Here is a 19,972-nt window from a genome sequence, read left to right on the forward strand (position 1 = left end):
TTACCTAGCGTTATCTCATTCACGCGAGGATACGCCGTTACCTCTTTCTTTTTATTCTCCTTCTTCTTCTTCTTCTTCTTCTTCTTCTTCGTTCCCTTCTTCTTCTTCTTCTTCTTCTTCTTCTTCTTCTTCTCTTCCTTCTACTCATTCCCTTCTTTAGGAGGAAGAGGCTTGAAGGGTGGCTTGTCCGCATAACCTGATTTACTTTCAGAAACAATAGAAGAAACTTGGGAGGATCCCTTCTTTTCATTAATTAGTTGAAAACACACAGCGGTCCTATCATATTTTGGCAAGGTGTCATCTTCTAAAATATTTTGTATGTAAGTATTTGTATGGCTATTATCAATGCAATAAGAAAAACACCCATGCAGGACATCATCAATATCAAGATCACTCATATGTAACAAAGAGATTTTTCGCGACAGTTCTTCACACCCCAAAAATAAAGTAAGTTCATCATGCTGATTAGGAGTAATTTCATCATCACAATACAAATTTGCAGCACTCATTGGGTTCAAATTATCATTGGAGGAGCATTGAAAATTAAAATTACCCACTTCATGGCAAACTTCACAAATAAAAGGATAGAGGGCACAAACTTTTTTACCAAGATCATCTAAAGCCCTAAACCACTTTCTAGTTTTTTCATTAGCATGATGGATACAATATTCATCTTTGATTTGATTAATTCCACAAGGTCTATGTATTCCACAAAAATTAACATGCTTATAAGAAATAGCATTCTTAGGAGTTTGAGCATGCTTATTGCAATAATTAACAACAATTTCATTCTTCATGCAAGCCTCTTTAAAAGGTTCATGATACGTATCAAAATTATTTTTAGGCAATTCAAAATGAGAAGCAAAGGCTTTATAAAGATTTGCAGCAACTTGAGAGTCAAGACCATAAGTAGCACTCATATTTCGAAATTTATCGGTATCCATAAAAGCTTCAATGCATTCATAATCATAATTTATACCTGACTCTTTACCTTTATCGTTCTCCCATCCTTCAGCGTTCTCCTCAATCCGATCAAGAAGATCCCACCTAGCTTCAACCTCCTTGCTTGTGAAAGATCCCTCCGAACAGGCATCCAGATAGTCCTTGTGTTGTCCTGAAAGTCTCGCATAAAAATTATTAACAATAGCATTACGGGGGAGCTCATGAATGGGACATTTGAGCATTAGTGACTTCAATCTACCCCACGCTTGAGAAATACTTTCTCCATCACGAGGATAAAAGTTATAAATATAATTCCTATCAATATGCACTTCATGAGGAGGATAAAATTTAGAATAAAAGAGAGGTACAATTTCCTCCCAACCAAGAGAATGACTATTCTCCAACAATTTATACCAATGCGCCGCTTTACCAGACAGCGAAATAGAGAATAGCTTCTTCTTCACTTCATCCATAGAGATACCTGCACACTTGAATAACCCGCATAATTCATGCAAAACAAGAATGATCTCCAGGATGGATAGTTCCATCCCCTTTATAGCGGTTATCCATAACGCGTTCAATAATTTTCATAGGTATTTTATACGGAATACTTTCAGCAGGTGGATTCAAAATATCAGAAGCATCATTAGAGTTATCGCATATGGGAGATAAAGCATTATCAGAACAAATTTTCTCCCCTAAAGATGGGAAGCCAAAAAGATCACAGAAACTAGCTTCCCCAAGCTTAGACTTATTCATAGCATTAGCAGTGATTGCGTTCATACCAATAATATTGCTACTAGCATGCAAATGAGGTTCCATAGGTTCTTTAATTTTCGCATCACACAATTCATGTCTTAGATTAGGAAATAAATTAAGAAGCTCATAGTTATATTCCATTATGCCTAACTAGTGTAAAACAAGAAACAAAAAGATGCAATTGCAGGATCTAAAGGAAATAGCTTCGAGCACACACACAATGGCGCCGGAAAAGTACTTAGTTACCTGGAACCGGAGTATGAGTGCCTTTTACCTTTCCTCCCCGGCAATGGCGCCAGAAAAGTGCTTGATGTCTACGGGAGCTTCTATTCTTGTAGACAGTGTTGGGCCTCCAAGAGCAGAGGTTTGTAGAACAGCAGGAAGTTTCCCTTAAGTGGATCACCCAAGGTTTATCGATCTCAGGGAGGAAGAGGTCAAAGATATCCCTCTCAAGCAACCCTGCAACCACAAAGCAAGAAGTCTCTTGTGTCCCCAACACACCTAATACAATAGGTGCACTAGTTCGGCGAAGAGATAGTAAAATACAGGTGGTATGAATATATATGAGCAGTAGCAACGGTGCCAGAAAAGTGCTTGCTGGCGCGTAGTGATGGATGGTGATATAGCAGGCAGTAGAAACGCAGTAAAACAGTAAACAAGCAGCGATAGCAGTATTTAGGAACAAGGCCTAGGGATCATACTTTCACTAGTGGACACTCTCGACATTGATCACATAACAGAATAGATAAATGCATACTCTACACTCTTGTTGGATGATGAACACCATTGCGTAGGATTACACGAACCCTCAATGCCGGAGTTAACAAGCTCCACAATTCAATGTTCATATTTAAATAACCTTAGAGTGCAAGATAGATCAACACAACCAAACCAAGTACTAACATAGCATGCACACCGTAACCTTCACACTATGAAAGGAGGAATAGATCGCATCAATACCATCATAGTAATAGTTAACTTCATAATCTACAAGAGATCACAATCATAGCATAAACCAAGTACTTCATGATGCACACACTGCCAACATTACATCATGGAGGAGGAATAGACTACTTTAATAACATCACTAGAGTAGCACATAGATGAATTGTGATACAAAACTCATATGAATCTCAATCATGTAAAGCAGCTCATGAGATTATTGTATTGAGGTACATGGGAGAGAGATTAACCACATAGCTACAGCGGAGCCCTCAGCCTCGGGGGTGAATTACTCCCTCCTCACCATGGAGACAGCGATGGCGGTGAAGATGGCGGTGGAGACGGCGGTGGAGATGACTCCGGGGGCAATTCCCCGTCCCGGTAGGGTGCCGGAACAGAGAGTTCTGTCCCCCGAATTGGAGTTTCGCGACGGTGGCGGCGCCCACAGGTCTTTACGGAGTTTCATCAATTGGTACTGCGTTTTTAGGTCGAAAAGGGGTTATATAGGCGAAGAGGCGGTGCGGGAGGGCTGACGGGGTGGCCTCACCCTAGGCCGGCGCGGCCAGGGTCCGGCCCGCGCCGCCTTATGGTGTGGTGGCCCCCTGGCCCCTCTCCGACTCTTCTTCGGTGTTCTGGAGCCTTCCGGGAAAAATAGGAGGTTTGGCGTTGATTTCGTCCAATTCCGAGAATATTGCCCGAACAGCCTTTCTGGAACCAAAAACAGCAGAAAACAGCAACTGGCCTTTCGGCATCTCGTCAATAGGTTAGTTCCGGAAAACGCATAATAATGACATAAAGTGTGAACAAAACATGTCGGTATTGTCATAAAACAAGCATGGAACATTAGAAATTATAGATACGTTGGAGACGTATCACCGGGGCAGAGGCGTGGAGCTTTTTGGAGACTCGAAGTTGGTGATCTCCCAGCTCACGGACGAATACAAGTGCGAAAGTGAGTCACTCTTCCCATATTGGATGGAATGTCGTGAGCTGATGACATATTTTCGGTACATCAACTTCAATTGGGTCCCAAGATCTCAAAATACCGAGGCCAACGATCTCGCACAGATGGCGTCAGGCTACAAGGACATACCAGACGGGTCAGAAGTTCAGGTGCAGTTCCTGGAACAGGATGACTGGAGAGCCGATATCTTCAATTACTTGAAGGATTCGGCTCGGGGGCACCTAAACGGATAAGGTACAAGGCCATGAAATATGTCCTTATAGGAGATGACATGTTCTACAGGATGTTGGAAGGGTTACTGCTCAAGTGCCTGGGACCAACTGAGTCTAATCGGCTCTTACATGAGGTGCATGAAGGCGCCTGTGGAACTCACCAATCGGCTCATAAGATGAAGTGGCTGATTAGGCGATCAGGGTTTTACTGGCCCACCATGCTTGAGGACTGCTTCAACTACTACAAAGGGTGCCAAGCGTGTCAGATGTTCGGGAAGATTCAGATGGTACCCGCATCAGCGATGAATCCCATCATCAAGCCTTGGCCATTTCGAGGTTGGGGCATGGATATGATCGGCAAAATCCATCCTGCGTCGAGCAAAGGCCACGAGTGGATTCTGGCCATTACAGATTACTTCACCAAATGGGTGGAGGCCGTCCCTATGAAGAAGGTAAAATCAGAAGATGTGATCAAGTTTGTAAAAGAACACGTCATTCATAGGTTCGGGATTCCCCAAACCATCACGACCGATGGAGGTTCGGTCTTCATTTCTAAGGAATTCAGAAAGTTCTGCGATGACATGGGAATTAAGTTGATCCGATCATCTCCATATTACGCTCAAGCCAATGGGCAAGCTGAAGCGTCCAATCAGAGCCTGATCAAGCTGATCAAGAGGAAAATTGACGAGAACCCTAGGGTTTGGCATGAAACATTGTCAGAAGCTTTGTGGGCCTATCGCATGTCATGCCATGGAGCTATAAAAACTTCGCCATACCAGCTTGTCTATGGGCAGGAAGCCGTATTACCTTGGGAAATTACGGCTGGATCGAGACGTGTCACGTTTCAGAATGATCTAACAGCTGAAGAATATGCAGCCCTAATGAGTGATACTATTGAGGATGCAACGGAACTTAGACTTTGGTCCTTGGAGAAGATTAAAGAGAACAAAGCCAGGGTAGCTTGTGCATACAATAAGAAGGTGAGACCAAAGGAGTTTCAAGTTGGTGATCTAGTATGGGAAGCCGTGTTGCCATTAGGAACCAAGGATAAAGCATATGGCAAATGGTCTCCTAATTGGCACGGTCCGTACAAAGTCGATCAGGTATTGAAGGGCAATGCGTACATGCTCGAGCAGCTGGACGGTGTTAAATTCCCAGTAGCCGTCAATGGTCAACACCTCAAGAAATATTTCCCAAGCATGTGGGACGATGGATAGTGAAACATGGGGGCCGATGTATAAAATCGGCCAGTAAAAAAAAAATTCATGTACAATTTACAGCCGATGCACGGACATCGACTTCAGAAGAATAAAAAGCCGACGCATAGCCATCGACTCTAGATGAATAAAATCAATGGAGCAGGTTAACAGATTGGTTTCAGGCCAGAATCCATGGCACTTGAGATGATTCTCCCATTGGATTTGCTGAGGAGTTGGATCTGCGCGTTCAGGATTGGAGGATGGCGTGGACGCGGATAAGTTCTGTTTGACCATGCGAATAGGCAACTGGTTTGGCCTTAAATCGTGTTTATGGTGCAAGCCGATGCCCTGCCATCGGCTCTTTGTGCATTGACTTCGTTCGGCAATCGGCAAAATTGGACGAGAAAACAAAATCAATAGAGGAATATTTTCTTCATTAATAAGGAAGATTTCTTACAAAGAAAGAGCCGATTGCTCGAGGGGAGAAGAACAAAAGAAAGGCCTATTGGCCAATCTGCTACTACTACTAGACCTATACTAGTAGATCCTATTCTACGGGCCGTCGCTGCCCTCGTCGTCGCCATCGGAGCTCTCGTCGGCGCTGCTGCCGGCGGGCTCCTCGTCGCTGCTCCAGTGGCCCTCATTGGGGGCCTCCTCATCTTCATCATCGTCGTCGTCGTCGTCTGACCCGGCGCGGAAACGCTTCACCGGCGGGTAATCCTCGAGGGAGTCGTCGTCGTCGTCTTCTTCCTCCTCTTCCTCGGAGGAGGTGTAGTCGTCCCAGGAGAACGAATCGTCCTCGCTCTCCGATTCCAGTTCCTCATCGGCGAGGAACTGGAGGTCTTCATCTCCGCTGGTCAAGGACTTGTCGTCCTCGGACCAGACGGAGGAGGCGTGGTCCTCCTGGTCCCACTCCTCTGGGGCGCGCTCGTCGTGCGTCGCCATCGGATCCCACTCCGGCGTGGGCTCGCGGGAGGAGGAGGAGGAGGAGGAGGAGAAGGACTGGGAGGAGAGATCCGACGAGGCGGAGGAGGAAGAGGAGGAAGACATTGCTGCTGAGATTGGGGTTTCTTGGTGCCGATGGCCAGAACAGAGCAAGGGGATGAAGTGGCGAACTGTTCGGAGCGGTTAAATAAAAAGGGATATAGTGGAGATTCAATGCCACAGCAGTTTCCGAGGAAGTGGTGCCCAAAGAAAAAAAAAACTGCCAGGTCACGCGGAGAAGTTGAGAAGGCAAGGCATCATGATGAAGGATACTGCGACGGTTTTGCCCTGCCATGACATGACCCAACGAAGAAAAAGCAGAGTGGTTTTGGAATTAACATTTCCAAAACCAGGGGGGCATGTGTTATCACCAGAATTTGACCGAATCAGAGGTGGGCCGTGATTAAAGATGGGCTTGAAGAATATACACGGAAGATATACGTGAATCGGCCTTGTGCACGAAGTTTGGGCTAGTTTGCCCGTGTATCTGTAAATATAGTAGGATACGTGTCGGTTAGATAGAATTTGGCTCGTACACGGTTGGGATTATTCCCACGTTAGAAAGTCTACGGACTATAAATATGTATCTAGGGTTATTGAGAAAAACAACAATCACGTTCACAACAAACCAATCCAGGCGCATCGCCAACCCCTTGTTTCGAGGGTTTCTTCCGGGTAAGCATCATGCTGCCTAGATCGCATCTTGCGATCTAGGCAGTATACGTTTATTCGTCGTTCATGCGTTGCTCGTGCTGAAGCCTTGTTGATGGCGAGCAACGTAGTTATCATAGATGTGTTAGGGTTAGCATTGTTTTACCACGATACATGCTTTTGTCCATGCTATCCCTAGACATCTAGCCGCCTTTACACCTATCTTAGGTGTAAGGGCGGCACCTTGCTTGATCCGTGTTTAGTAGATCCGATCTGTTATGATTGCTCCTTGTTCTTCAAGGATTAGTTTGATATCTGCATAGTTAGGCCTTGCAAACGGGTTGAAGGATCCAATAGCACGTAGGGTGTAGTTTGCTAGCCCTAGATAAGATGTTCCGGGAATCAACTCCATGTTGGTTTTTATGCCTTATCTAGGGCTGGTTTATTATCATCTTACGTGGCTGCCAGGCTCAATCACGTGTAGGATGTTCCGATTATGCGGTGAAAACCCTAAATCGTCGTAGGTCGTTTTAGCTATATATTGATCAAGCAGGACCACCATGTGATCGTAGACCTCATACGAACCATGGGTGGATCGGCTCCTTGAGCCGATTCACAGGACAACCTGAGAGCCGATCGAGGCTCGTATTTAATGTTTACGTGTATGCCATGCAGGAAACTAAGCGAAGCAGATCATCACCTTCCTGACCAGGTATAGGTCAGGTGGCACGCCCTTGCACCAGCATCGGGACGTGCGTGCCGGAGCTTTGCGGGCCGTCGCTCGAGGGACCAGGGCCAGCCGCAGTTCTGGGAGCCTCCCGGCTCTTCGTGTTGCCCGTCGTTGCTCGCCGGTGGGTTTCGGACGCCAACAAATGTTAAGTAGCCAATTGCTTTTAGGGTTTGTTCAAGCGAATATATGTCAACCCGATGTGGATATTTCTTATATTTTGCTAATACATAATTGTTTGTTGTCCAAACAATTGTGGAGAAGCAATAATTTTTCTCAATTTTTTCAAAAATTGTGGACTAGCATTCATCAAGCGAACAGATTCCAAATATCTGAGTTCATCCGCACACTGCTAAATTAGATTATGGCCCGGAGAGGAATTAGTTGTGAATAGCAACGAGATTGTCTCTGTATTGCGGCTAGATTATATTCTTCATACTATAATTTCCTGGGGCTCCAAATAAAAGGCTAAATTAGTGTGGATGACCAAGAACGGTTGTGCGAACAGATTGGGCACTCCCATCGGCTGTTGCATAATTTGGGAGTAGTATTTAGTTAATCGTCGGTTCGAACTCTTTGCTATGGTTGGTGATGTTGGTTCCCCAGATGCAGAGGTTGGTTCCCGTGGTGCTAATCCAGAGGGTGCTTTCAGTGGTGTAAATATTTTGAACTAGCACCTGCTGATAATGAATCAATGTATATTCTTGTTTTGCAAGTGAGTCCTTACACTGTAGTACTCGACCATGGCCAACAAATGGTTGTGGAGTCTGTTTACATGGAAATCATGGTTGGTCCCAACAGGATATAGTTGTTGATTAGATTTTTGAGAAGCTAAAGGAGAAGATAACTTGGGGCTCTAATCAGCAGACACATTTATGGCGGTGACACTTTAAGACAAAGGGGTTTCATCAAAATTGTTTAAGATGGAGATCTCATGCAGGTTTTCCGAAGGAAGAAAGCAAGAATAAGGTATTGTTGCTTGTCGCGGTTTCAAATCTGGTTGAAGATGATGATATTGGTGAAGACCCGAAGAAGATATTTTGAGATGCATAGGTGTTCATCTGCTCCAATCAGAAGTGCTACCCAATTCTTGTCACTCACTACTAGACTCATTTCTTTCATTCAATATGTTTCTATAAATGTGTGTGAGACGAATGGCCACACGACCCAATTTGCAAGTTTTGAAGAATCCATCATGGACGGTGCGCGAGCAGGTCCTCACTTGGACTGGGGGGCTGCAAGCCATGCCTCCGGCCGGCGGTTCTCAACCTAAACGCTTGGTGGGACAGTACAATATCGGGCCTTCCTAGGGGAGTCGATGGACGGCCAGTGGCTGATCATCTACTCCATGTGGGGGGCATGGAAGGAGCACAACCGGTGTGTATTACAAAACATGGAAATGCGGGCTCTTGGCCGATGGGATTCGTAGCCTAGAAAATAAAAAAATCCTACGGATACGAACAAAAGAAATCCAATCTACAAGAGCCAAGATCTAATCTACAAGATACAAGTAGCGAGAGGGGGAGGTGAGATAGAGTACCCTTGTAGACCGCTAAGCGGAAGCATACACATGGTCGATGTAGTCATAATTCCTTTTCGCGGTCCGATCCGATCTACACAGCAAAGAATGGCGCCTCTGAGATATGCACACGTACAACTTGATGATGTCTCCTCCTTCTTGGAACAACAAGGGAGGTGGAGAAGTAGATGAGATTGGATCCACAACACGGCGGTTGTGGTGGTGCAGGGCTTCGCCTAAGCCAGCGTAGTAGTGGAGAGAGATGGAGGAAGAGGGGGCGGCTAAGGTTTGGGAAAAACAGATAGTGACGAGGGTTCACCTCGGCAAATGTCCAAGATTATGGACCTAGGTTTTAGGGAAAGGCGACGCATGAAGACTCCGGGAGCGAGATGGCACACGACGTACATAGGTTCACGTCCCGCGGTGGAGGATCGCTACATCTTGCTAGCAATCCAGTATATGATCATAGACGTGTTTACAGGATGCCGTCGTAGGTGGATTGTATCTAGTCTATGTCTAATCTGCGGGCATCATATAATATGTCCTAAGGGGTACCCTGCCTGGACTGCTTCATTTGGCCCTCTCAAATAGTCTTTGCTATAGATTCATTCGATAGGAGTGGAGTCACCCATGCGAAGTTAGTTGTCCTGTGAATCGGCAGGGGCTTCATATGCAAGCATCTCGTAGCAGCGGTGCATATCTGGATCGACCAGAAATTATTTGTGCCAACGGCATCGTGTTCCAGATTGAAGTAGTCGTCGTACTCTCTCACGCCATGAAAAAAATCCATGAACACGTCCTTACTCATCTTGTAGCGCCTCCAAAAATTATCGGTGTTTTGCCCCGTCGACGAAGTAGCCGGTGTAAAGCATGGTATGACCCTCCAACCTCTGTCGGGGCTTCGATTTCTTTCTTCCAGGCTTTGAACCTTCTTCTTTGGCTCGACGTCATCAAGCATTTTTTTGAAGGCAACTGATGATCGATATGTGCTCCCGGACGTCGACCATGAAGGTGTCCTTGTCCTCCATAATTGTTGGATCACCGCCTCGTCGTATTCATGTCTACGAGGCAAAAGAAATAGTTAAAAATCAGCGGCGGCAAGGGAGGCAAGAACCACGGTTGGCGGCGCCTACCAAACAAACGGATGAACACCTTCAGTTCGTGATGGACACGCAGAGTAGCCTTCGTTTTCAGGGCCAAGTCAGTGAACAACCGGCGGCTAGGCAGTGAGGCATCGTTACTGTCGCATGCGATATATTTCGTCAAAATGGCCAACGAATTGAGTGGCAATGGGAGGGGTGGGAGGGGAGGTGCGGTGCGGAAGAAATGCGGGGGGCACGACGTCGACTTTGGTCGCTGACAAGTGTGTACCCGCTGACAAGTGTGTACCCGCTTCATTTTTAATTTTGTCCTGACACGCCCACAACAACCCTATGTAGCAGCGACTGACAGGCAAGGTGCATCAGACACTATTAGGGCACGCCCGACCGAAAGGGGCTTTAGGATGCGACTAGGTGCGGTCTGTACGGTGTGCCCCAAATTTCTTTGGAGACGCGACTGGAGATGAAGATGAGGTCACACATAATATCTATTTGTGGGAAAATTATTCTGCCAAAAATCAACATTGCGAGCTACAGACAAAAAACCATCCAAAACCCTCACGGCTTAATCAAAACTGATTACTTTGAATGGTATTTGTAGCTTGGAATTTGAATGCATCGCCTTGCACCAACAAAAACTAGCTGGCCTAATGATCAGGTCAGTTCGCTTCTGTTCCTCAAGATTCTAGTAGCCTCCTAATTTCCGATTTCTGCTCTGTCGTCAGCCTGGAGGGGAACTTGATGCTGAATTTAATCTTAAGATTTCCCTTCTTGGATCGATCTTTCGGGATTGGCATGCCTTCTCGGGGAACAACTTCCTCGTAGCCAGGGTTGATGACGTTGTTGATTGGTATGGTCAGGTTCCGGCCATCTAATGTTGTTACAAGAACAGTACATCCAGTCAAGGCTTCGGCCAAGGAAATCTTCTGGGTCATGATCAGATCATTTCCGTCTCTTATGAATTGATCATGTGGCTTCTCATCAATAACAAACACAATATCTGCAGGAATAACATGTGGGGCCTCATTACCCTTCTCAGGAAAAGTGATTTTTGTCCCTTTCTTCCATCCAGGTTTAATCTCAATTGTTAGGATCTCCTCAACAACCATGGTTCTCCTGACAACAATGAAGAAAGATTGGTAAGGCACCAAGTGAATGAAACTAATAATCATTACAAACTGACACGCAAATGACAGGTGTAAAAGTCAGTTCAAGAAACACATGCAGCAGAAAGGAAAATTTAAATGATATAACCTACTGCTGATAGGGAAAATTATCTCATTCTCCTACCGGCTTTCCTGGAGGGTGGGAGAAAAATTCAAACCTCAGTTATCAATTTGAATTTCACATTTAAGAATTTGCACACAGATTTGGACCAGTTCTTATTGACAATAGATACAACTTCTTATTACCCCCTGTTTCATGAGAAATATAATTTGCACACAGATTTGGACCAGTTGTTCTGTCAATATTTCCTAGACAATCTAATTCCAAATACTAGGGAGGGAAGCCGATTCTGTTTCTCTAAGACTATTAATGCACACCTAACATTTCTCCCTCCCATATGGGAGAAACATGTCTCAAGGTGGAATTTAATGAAAAGCAGCCAAAATGCTCCATATAATCCCGAGACACATGTCTCAAGGTGATATTTTTCGTGTGTAAATCATGCCTAGATTAGCCGCTAGTGACTAGGTATCATCAAATGTGAAGACTACCTGTGGTAAACATAAACACAATGATTACTCAGAATCTTTAGTGTTATAAGACATCAAACTGTGGAATACAGCACCATTTAAACAGGAGAGAAAAGTATGAAAACAAAATCACAGTGAAGATTGTGATGGGAAGGCACAAATATAAAGTTGCACATGCAAGGGTGACTTCTTGAGTTCAGGGTTAGATACTTGTGCATCTCAAAATATTCTAAAGACCCATAGATCTGCATTATGTTAAATGTGTATCTGTGGAACATCGTGCATATGAACAAATGTATCTTGTACAAAGAAAGACAAGTGGTTGTAGCTGCATCGTTAAATAAGAAGTTGTATCTATTGTCATACTTTTGCAGGGCACATTTAATCATACTTTTTGCATGATTTTTCGAAGTGTGCATGGTTCTAACAAACGCACATCTATGAATGTTATGAGAAATTTTGAAGATGCACAAGTACCTAAACACTAAACTCAAGAATCAACCCTTGCGTGTACATTGTACAAATCCACTCTCAAGACTTCAAACTTATCTGATAGAACAAATGCATGGTTTAATATCAAAATCATCTTGTCTATATGTGAAAATCACATATATGCATCTAAACCAATGAAAATAGTCTACTTGAATCACAAACAGACCTTCTAACATATGCTAGTGATAAAATGTACACAAGAGATTAACAAAGTATTGATGAGCACTGGTAACATGAATTACTTGTCTCAGGCATAAACAGCATGAATAGAGAGGATATAAGTGGTACCCACTTAGCTCACCTCACCTTGTCTCAGGTAGCCTGTTTCTCTATTTGAAGTTTGGATTTTAAATATCATGTAACCCATCTCTTGTCGTCACTAAATGCAGTCACAAGTTGGTGACAGTTGTGAAAAAATACTGTCAGTGTCTCAACAATAAATGCTTCATTTCCTAATGAACTACTCCCTCTGTTTTTGATTATAGGTCAGGAGGACCGATACGCTGGGGCCAATGCACAAATTGATGGCTAGCTGATTTCTCTCTGGCTGAAACCATTTCCAATCAAATCGGTTGTTTAGTGCCCAGTTAAATGTAAAAATCCTGAAATTAACTCAGTTAACTGAGGTCCCGCAACGCCATGTACTCTCCCTCCCATCCACGGCCAGTAAAATCCCAGGAAAACCGGGATTGGCTCTCATGCATTAACTGCCAAGAGACGAACCGGGTGGGGACATGCGCATGCATGCAATAGATTCTCCGGACTAATAAACCTAGGATATCTGATTTTATCCTCTGGATCTACAAACAAAAACAGAGGGAGTACCTTCTATATATAGAAAGTCCGCAACCAAATCAAATGATAAGAAAGAGCTACTGCTATCACACAATCAGTGGTACTACAGAGTTTTAAACGACCAAATCATCATTATCAATCATCAATTCATTATCATCTTGTTTGCTTTTAGTAGTCATATTGCATCTCATCTAACAACTCTACTACTGGCTGCTGCTGGAGATGATTCTAGGATGGCCACTTGTGTTATTTTAAGCGAAAACGCAAAATGCTTTGTGTTTTGATGCATTAATAGAGAAGACAAAGTGGCATGAAGCTTAGAGCATTTTATGGTAGCTGGTGTATGGATCCAACAGAGCACTAATTGGCTACATGAGTAATTGTCGCGCTAACAATGTTAAACCTTGTAATAATCTGGTTTTGCATATCGCCACGAGCCTCCATCCAAGTAGACCTTAGAACATTCGGTGTGACACCAACCCTCACGACGTGCAAGAAATTTCACAACGAAAGATAGGGCAGTGCTAAAAAAAGACATTTGTCAAAAGAAACATGGATATATTAGAAGTTATTAATTATTGTTTAGGATCATGGACCAGAGAAACAAATAAAAGTTGTGGCATAGGTGAGCATAAATCATAAGAAAATGTGGTAACATCATATCATGTATTCATGTTATCCTCCTGCCCCTTAGCATTCAATTTGAAAGGAAACATATCATTTTAATGTGATTCAAATAACAGAAAAAAATACTACACTGGTGAACAGAGTCTTGAGAAAACTTTGTAAAACCATATCATCTTATCCTTCTGCACTGAGCATCGAATTTAAAATGACACTTATATTTTTAGAATCTGATTCAAAAGCAGTACGATGTTTTCTAGGTTTGCCGATCGCTGGATGAAATATATGATACACGAGACCTGCACTTAACAGCTAAAGTAACCGAATCATGCTCAAGTTCAAATTTTGAAGATAAGTGTACTCAGAACTCTAGTTTATACATGTCAAGTTATTCAGGTTGATACTTAGAGCTTGCTTGAAATGGCAATACGCCACTTTTCACATCACTAAACAAACATCATTCATACTGTAATCAAGTAAAGCAGTTGTCAGAACAATAGAATCGGGCAACAAATTATGCGCATCCGATAAATTACTTGAGCAACAAAAACCATGTGACCCTATAAGTTGTTTTTTCATTTAGGTCCTGAAAATTAAGTTTTAGCTTCATAGATCAGTTTAAAAGTATATGCTAATACTCACCCACTGGAATCTAATATCTCCCGAGATATCTTCATCTTCTTGGTAGTACCTTTGTACAAGTCAGCAAGGTTGCATGGCAGTCGGTTCTCAATTGGTCCAGCCTTGTGGGACCGCTGGGGAGCATGCACTGATGCCTCACCAGGGAACTGGGGGAAGGATCCAAACATATCATCGCCGAACATCCCAAACCTTGATCCCCTCATGCCCCTCTCGGCACCACCTCCCATGCCACCCATTCCGCCCATGCCTGAGAATGGGCTTGAGAATCCAAAGAACTCGGCAAATATATCGTCTGCACTCCGAGGGTTGAACCGGAATGTTGATCCATCACCACCATAGTAGGAAGACCCACTGGGCCCACCTGCTCCTGGAGGGGGCGCCTGCCCCTTGAGTGCCTCTTCTCCATACTGATCATAGACTGCCCGCTTCTGGGAATCACTTAACACCTGTAAAAATGCAAGAACCACGTGTTAACACCAGTACACCACATTTTGGTTAGTATTCAAGTGCGAAAAGGGCTCACAGTTCACACTACAAACTGCATCTCAGAATCAGCTCATTAGTACCACCACTACGCCTACAGATATTCTTCCAAATGATTATTATACCATATAGTTTTCAATTATTACAAAGGACGCACCAAGAAGAAAACAAAGTTGGCTTATTCCAAACAGATAGTCAGATCCAAGTCACCTACAACAAAATACTAGCAAGGAGAAATGCCCCAGCAAATACAATAGAAGCACTAGATGCCATGCCCCCAAAGTAAATTGCTCCTTTTGGATTCCATAAGTGCCGCAAAAATGCTTTTTTTTTTCTGAAGGAAACCAGTAGTTGAGCACCCAACTGTTAATATATTATGTTGTGCTTTAGGAAAGCCAAAAGGAAAAACAAAGGATAGTTACAGATTATGTTGTTGCACATGAATACAAACCCCAAATTAGCTATTGCGATCCCGCGTCGCTCCTGCCAACCGACTTGGGGGAAACCTAGCGCCCCCTCCCTTGGCGGCCCCCGTCTCTGAAAACGGTAGCCCGTAGGGGGATCTTGCGGTGGACAGGGATGCCAGCGGAGCTCGTGCGGTGAGCAAAGGAGGTTGCCCATGGCAGTTGCTCGCAGGCGCGCAAGTGTTGGCAACGGTAGCGCAGCAGAAGGGGTGCAAAAAAAAAGTTCAAGGCTCATGATGATAGAAATCCCTCTCTGTTCTCTCTCATGCACACAGTGTGTTTAAGCAAATGCAGAAAGCAGAGCACTACAAAGGAGCACACAAATTATGTTTCAGGCAACGAATGCCTTCTTTCCCTGTTACCTTTTGCAGAATTGAATGCTACACAACTCAGCAATGAATTACAAATGCATACAAACTTAGCAACGAATGCTTACCCTCAGGAACCCATGCTAGGACCTATTTATACCCATGTTTAGCTTGCTCCATGAACCGGCTTGCCATAAACTGACTTAGCATGTTCACTGAATCCAAGAGCAACTAAATTAACTTGTGCTACTGTCAGTCAGTTCACAGTAGCCTGCAAACCTGACCCGCCCAACTTGAAAACAGTTGCAAACAAGCAGCAGCATGCCTCATTTATTCAGCACACAACTTATCTGCACTGTTCATACAAACAGCACACAACTCATGTACCATATTCACACTAAACCTTGCACAACCTATGTGTGCTTTCACACCATGACAAGATTATATGCTAACACATGAATGGCTCAAGATTGACTGGAAACTCCTCTTGTGGCTAACAAATATCTTGGAACCAGTTTGTGGTGTCGTGTGGAGCTCCTCTTGCGTCAAGGTTGGGGCCCGGGATGGTCATTGTGCGACGGCAAGGCGGTAGGTTGCATGGCTTGGGTGGCGATCTTTCATCGCTCGTGCGGCGGGGTTATCAGCTTAGTCGACACACTCTAGATAGGATGGTTTGACTCCGCAGCAACTCGAGGGTGAGCGGAGGTATGTTGAGACGGCGACCCCGGAAAGTGGAATTATGGATTGCGCAGGCGCAGAGTGGTTCGATGAATCTCGGGGCGAGGGCTCTAATAGTTCAGCAATATTGAGGTTTTTTGTTTGGATGATGAGGTTGCTCTCAATCTGCGACGTCAGCATGCTAGGCATCGCAAATGGCGCAAGGTTTTTGTGGCTTGCAGTCTTATTCTTCCACTCTTCCTCGCATAGGTGGGACCGTGTCAGTCTTGGCTTCCTCTCTCCGGCAGTGGTGGGAGATCTGCTAGCTTGGTGGAGCAGCTTCCCGCTGGCTTGTGTTTGCTCTTTTGTTTTGTTTGTTGCGTCGTTGGCAAGTGTGGGCTGCTTGGTACTCGATGTATTGGTTTTTCTCCAGTTTTCCGTCAATTAACCAGGCAATTCTACACTTCTTAATAATGGAAGACGCTTTTTTGCCTCGGTTTGAAGAAAAATATTTTCCTCAAAGTAAGCCTCAAATGTTATAATGTAGCCAAAAAATGCAATTTTGACTGGTTGATTTTCAGACCAAACAGGACCGCAGCACCAAGTCCACATGAAACGAAAACAGATCTTAGAAACATTATCGCCAGAACTAGCACGGGGGAACGGAGAAGGATTCGTGCATAGAAACCTGCCCTTGTCGACTAACGAAGTAACGATAAGAGTGGACACATATCAGACGCGCATGATGGGAGTTCGAGAGAGAGAGAAGCTGGCATTGCGCAAACCTCGTACGCCTCAGAGATCTGCTTGAACTTGGCCTCGGCCTCCTTCTTGCTGTTGGGGTTCTTGTCCGGATGCCACTTCATGGCCAACTTCCGATACGCCTTCTTGAGCTCGTCGTCGGATGCGCCCCGCTCCACCTGCAGCACCTTATAGTAGTCCAGGCCCATGCCGCCGCCGCCGCCGCCGCCGCCGGGCGATTCCACTAGCTGTGGTAGTGGTGGCCTGTCGGCGTCGTGGCCGGGTAGGAGGAGGCGATGGAGTGGGGTCGGGGAGATTCAGTAGCTGCCGGGAATTTCAGATCTCGGCACAGCGGAAGACTTGGAAAAAAAAAACACACACACACACACACTTGCACAACGGAGGAGGAACAAATATGCACCGGCCCGACCCAAACAAATCACATTTGCCGGTTTTGATCCGTGTGGATATAAACAATAATCCTAAACCTACGGATGTTTCATACGGAATTGGCTTACGGACGTACGTGGAAGTTGCTGGCTGGTGGAAATTTGTTTTGCTCCCGTGATTTCAGGGCTAGAATGGCTTCACGCTTCTCCACGTCAGTCCGTAACCAGAATTTTGTAAAAATCTGTCCATAGTTCTAGCATTACTGGGATATAAAATAGATAAAATTTATTCATGGTTTAAACTTCCGGAATTGCTAAATTTCAGCTAAGACATACCTTATGTTTCACTAACTTGCTCCAGCGTTGAATTTTGTTTCTGCTTGAAGATTCCTGTTTGATGTTGGTGTTTGATGTTGGTTGTACTTTGTTTAGACCCGTATTAAAACAAGCTGATGTTATTTAACTGGGATATAAGTTAAGTCTCAGTCGACTGAGCGTTAGAGACACCCTTAAACTTAGGCTTCAAATAAGTTTGCGCGAAAAGCAAGTGCATCTGCATGGACAGCAATAGGTCCACGCATCCCCCTGCTAACCTACATGCCCCACCCGCTAGTGGCAGAGAAGTCACTTCCTCTCCCGCCACCCAAAAAAACTCGAAATTAGCCGACACCAAACCCTTACCTGCGATGGATGTTGTCACTGCCATGGACGTCGACCATGCCGCCCAATTCGGGGCCTTCCTCCCCAACAGAAGGCCAAGGTGGCAAAGAAAAAGATGATGACGAAGGAGAGGGTAGTGCAGACCAAGAATCACGCTGACGGACGCCCCGTCGTGAGGGTGAAAAATGTCAAGTTTAATGCCGATGCAACAACAAAGGCGGCCGCTTTATTAGCCATGGAGGTCTAGGCCAAGGCCATCGTCTAAATTGTGCTTGCTCCTACCGTCATTGAAGCCGTCCTCATCTTGAAGCGGGAGGCGCTCGACGGCCATGTCTAGGCCTCATCGGCGAGCTATGTAAGTTCCCAGGCCGCACGCCACCCTCTGCAATGGCGGCCATCACATTTGCCGCCGTCTACGCCGTGCCTAGTCATGCAGGTCCAGGCGTCTCTCTCACACCTCGGCAGGTCGCGATCATCGTCGCATGAGGTCCTGTACGATTAGGGCGGCATCACGGCCCCTCCCATTGACCTCAACCGCACACCAGCAGACGGTGATTCGGGGATTAGGACTGTTACAAGGACCCGATCGATCCTCAAATAACCGCACCCCGCTGAAAGGACAAGATATCATCTAGAGGGGGTGAGTAGGTGTTTTAAAAAACAATTAAGGATTTGGCTTTTAAAAATCCAAAATTAAACTAGTGTTTATTTTACAATCCCAAAACCTAAATAAGTTAGGCTCAAGTAAGTGCACCAACAACAAGTTAAGCTAGGCAAGATAGCACAAGATATATAAGGCACAAGCGATAAGAAAGATATAAGTACTTCAAACTCGATGACTATCACAAAGAAACTCGGATACAAAGATAACCGAGGCACGCGGAGTCAAAAATATATTCATGTGTTCCCTTACATGGAGTAAGGTACGTCACTTTGGAGAGATGTGGGTTACCACGAATGTCCCCGGGACACCATGAAGGTTCACCTTCTTCTCCAAGACACCTCACGAAGACAAGGGCCATTTCCTTACAATTGCTTTTCCTCTACTCCGGAGATGGCAAGCTATCTAAGTCCCCTCACGAGTGTCGTGAAGCTCCACTCCGGAGCTGTCATGTGGATAAAGTCCACGACCTCTGCAGACGAGTTTAATCTAAGTACTTAGTCGTGTTCCAGGTTATGGACAATTCTGAGCATCAAGACTTTGAAGTAGTTCCAGAACTCCTCATCCTAATTTTTTTTGTAATAAAATTTCATGGGTCGAAAAAGGGAATATGAGCACTTGGAGTTTGCCAATGTGTTCATAGAGATTCTCGCTTTTTGAATGATTAAAACCATTTTTGAAAAGATAGGATAAAATCATATTGCTTTATGTAAAAGATGCCTAACTTCCACTTAGCCCAATAAGCATATAGAAAATAAGTTCGATATCTTTTCTAGTGACACTTACTAATACATCAAAATATTGACCCTCTGTGGCTCCAACAACTTATGTTGCGGGTTAGTATGATGAAGAATAAGGATGTTGGATTACGAGTCTTGGCTCAACATGTGTGTATGTGACATCATGAAGAAAGATGGCTCATTGTTTTACTTTACAGTTTGTGAGATATGAGTAAGTGCTACCTGAATGGTATGAAAGTTTTAATGAAATTATTTTATTTATCGTTGGATCATGTTTCGTAATAGTGGCCTTTTCTACTTGATAATACATTTTGAATAATGTGTTAGTAATTAGGATCCAGAACTAGCACTGGAATGCACATGGATATGCACCTTAAATGGTGAGGTCACTACACCTAGTATACCAGTCTTGCTACCCAAGGGGGGGGGGGGGGGTAGAAACCCGTAAAAGTTTTGTTTAACAGGAAAAGACCCATATGAAAGTAGGGAATACTAGACAAAGAGGAGTCTAGTAGCACCAGACTAGCAGCCAAGGAGGAGGATTTTCCAATCTAGGCATCCCACTTTTTTATCATTCTCCCAACCGAGATATCCCAATTACTATTCTTCAATGCAGCACA

The 19,972-nt window shown here is 44.5% G+C and overlaps 1 protein-coding gene across 1 annotated transcript; it reads right to left on the reverse strand.

The window, feature by feature from the left end:
• Positions 1-10,463: 10,463 nt before the first annotated feature.
• LOC127341483 (uncharacterized) lies at positions 10,464-17,321 on the reverse strand. The gene is made up of 3 exons (XM_051367333.2): positions 16,947-17,321; positions 14,250-14,695; positions 10,464-11,115 (listed from the first exon to the last, which is right to left on the reverse strand). The coding sequence occupies exons 1-3, from the start codon at positions 17,109-17,111 to the stop codon at positions 10,677-10,679; spliced, it is 1,050 nt and encodes a 349-aa protein (XP_051223293.1). The 5' UTR covers positions 17,112-17,321; the 3' UTR covers positions 10,464-10,676.
• Positions 17,322-19,972: the final 2,651 nt, after the last annotated feature.

The sequence above is a fragment of the Lolium perenne genome, chromosome 3 (assembly GCF_019359855.2).
Source record: "Lolium perenne isolate Kyuss_39 chromosome 3, Kyuss_2.0, whole genome shotgun sequence".
NCBI classification, from domain to species: Eukaryota; Viridiplantae; Streptophyta; class Magnoliopsida; order Poales; family Poaceae; genus Lolium; species Lolium perenne.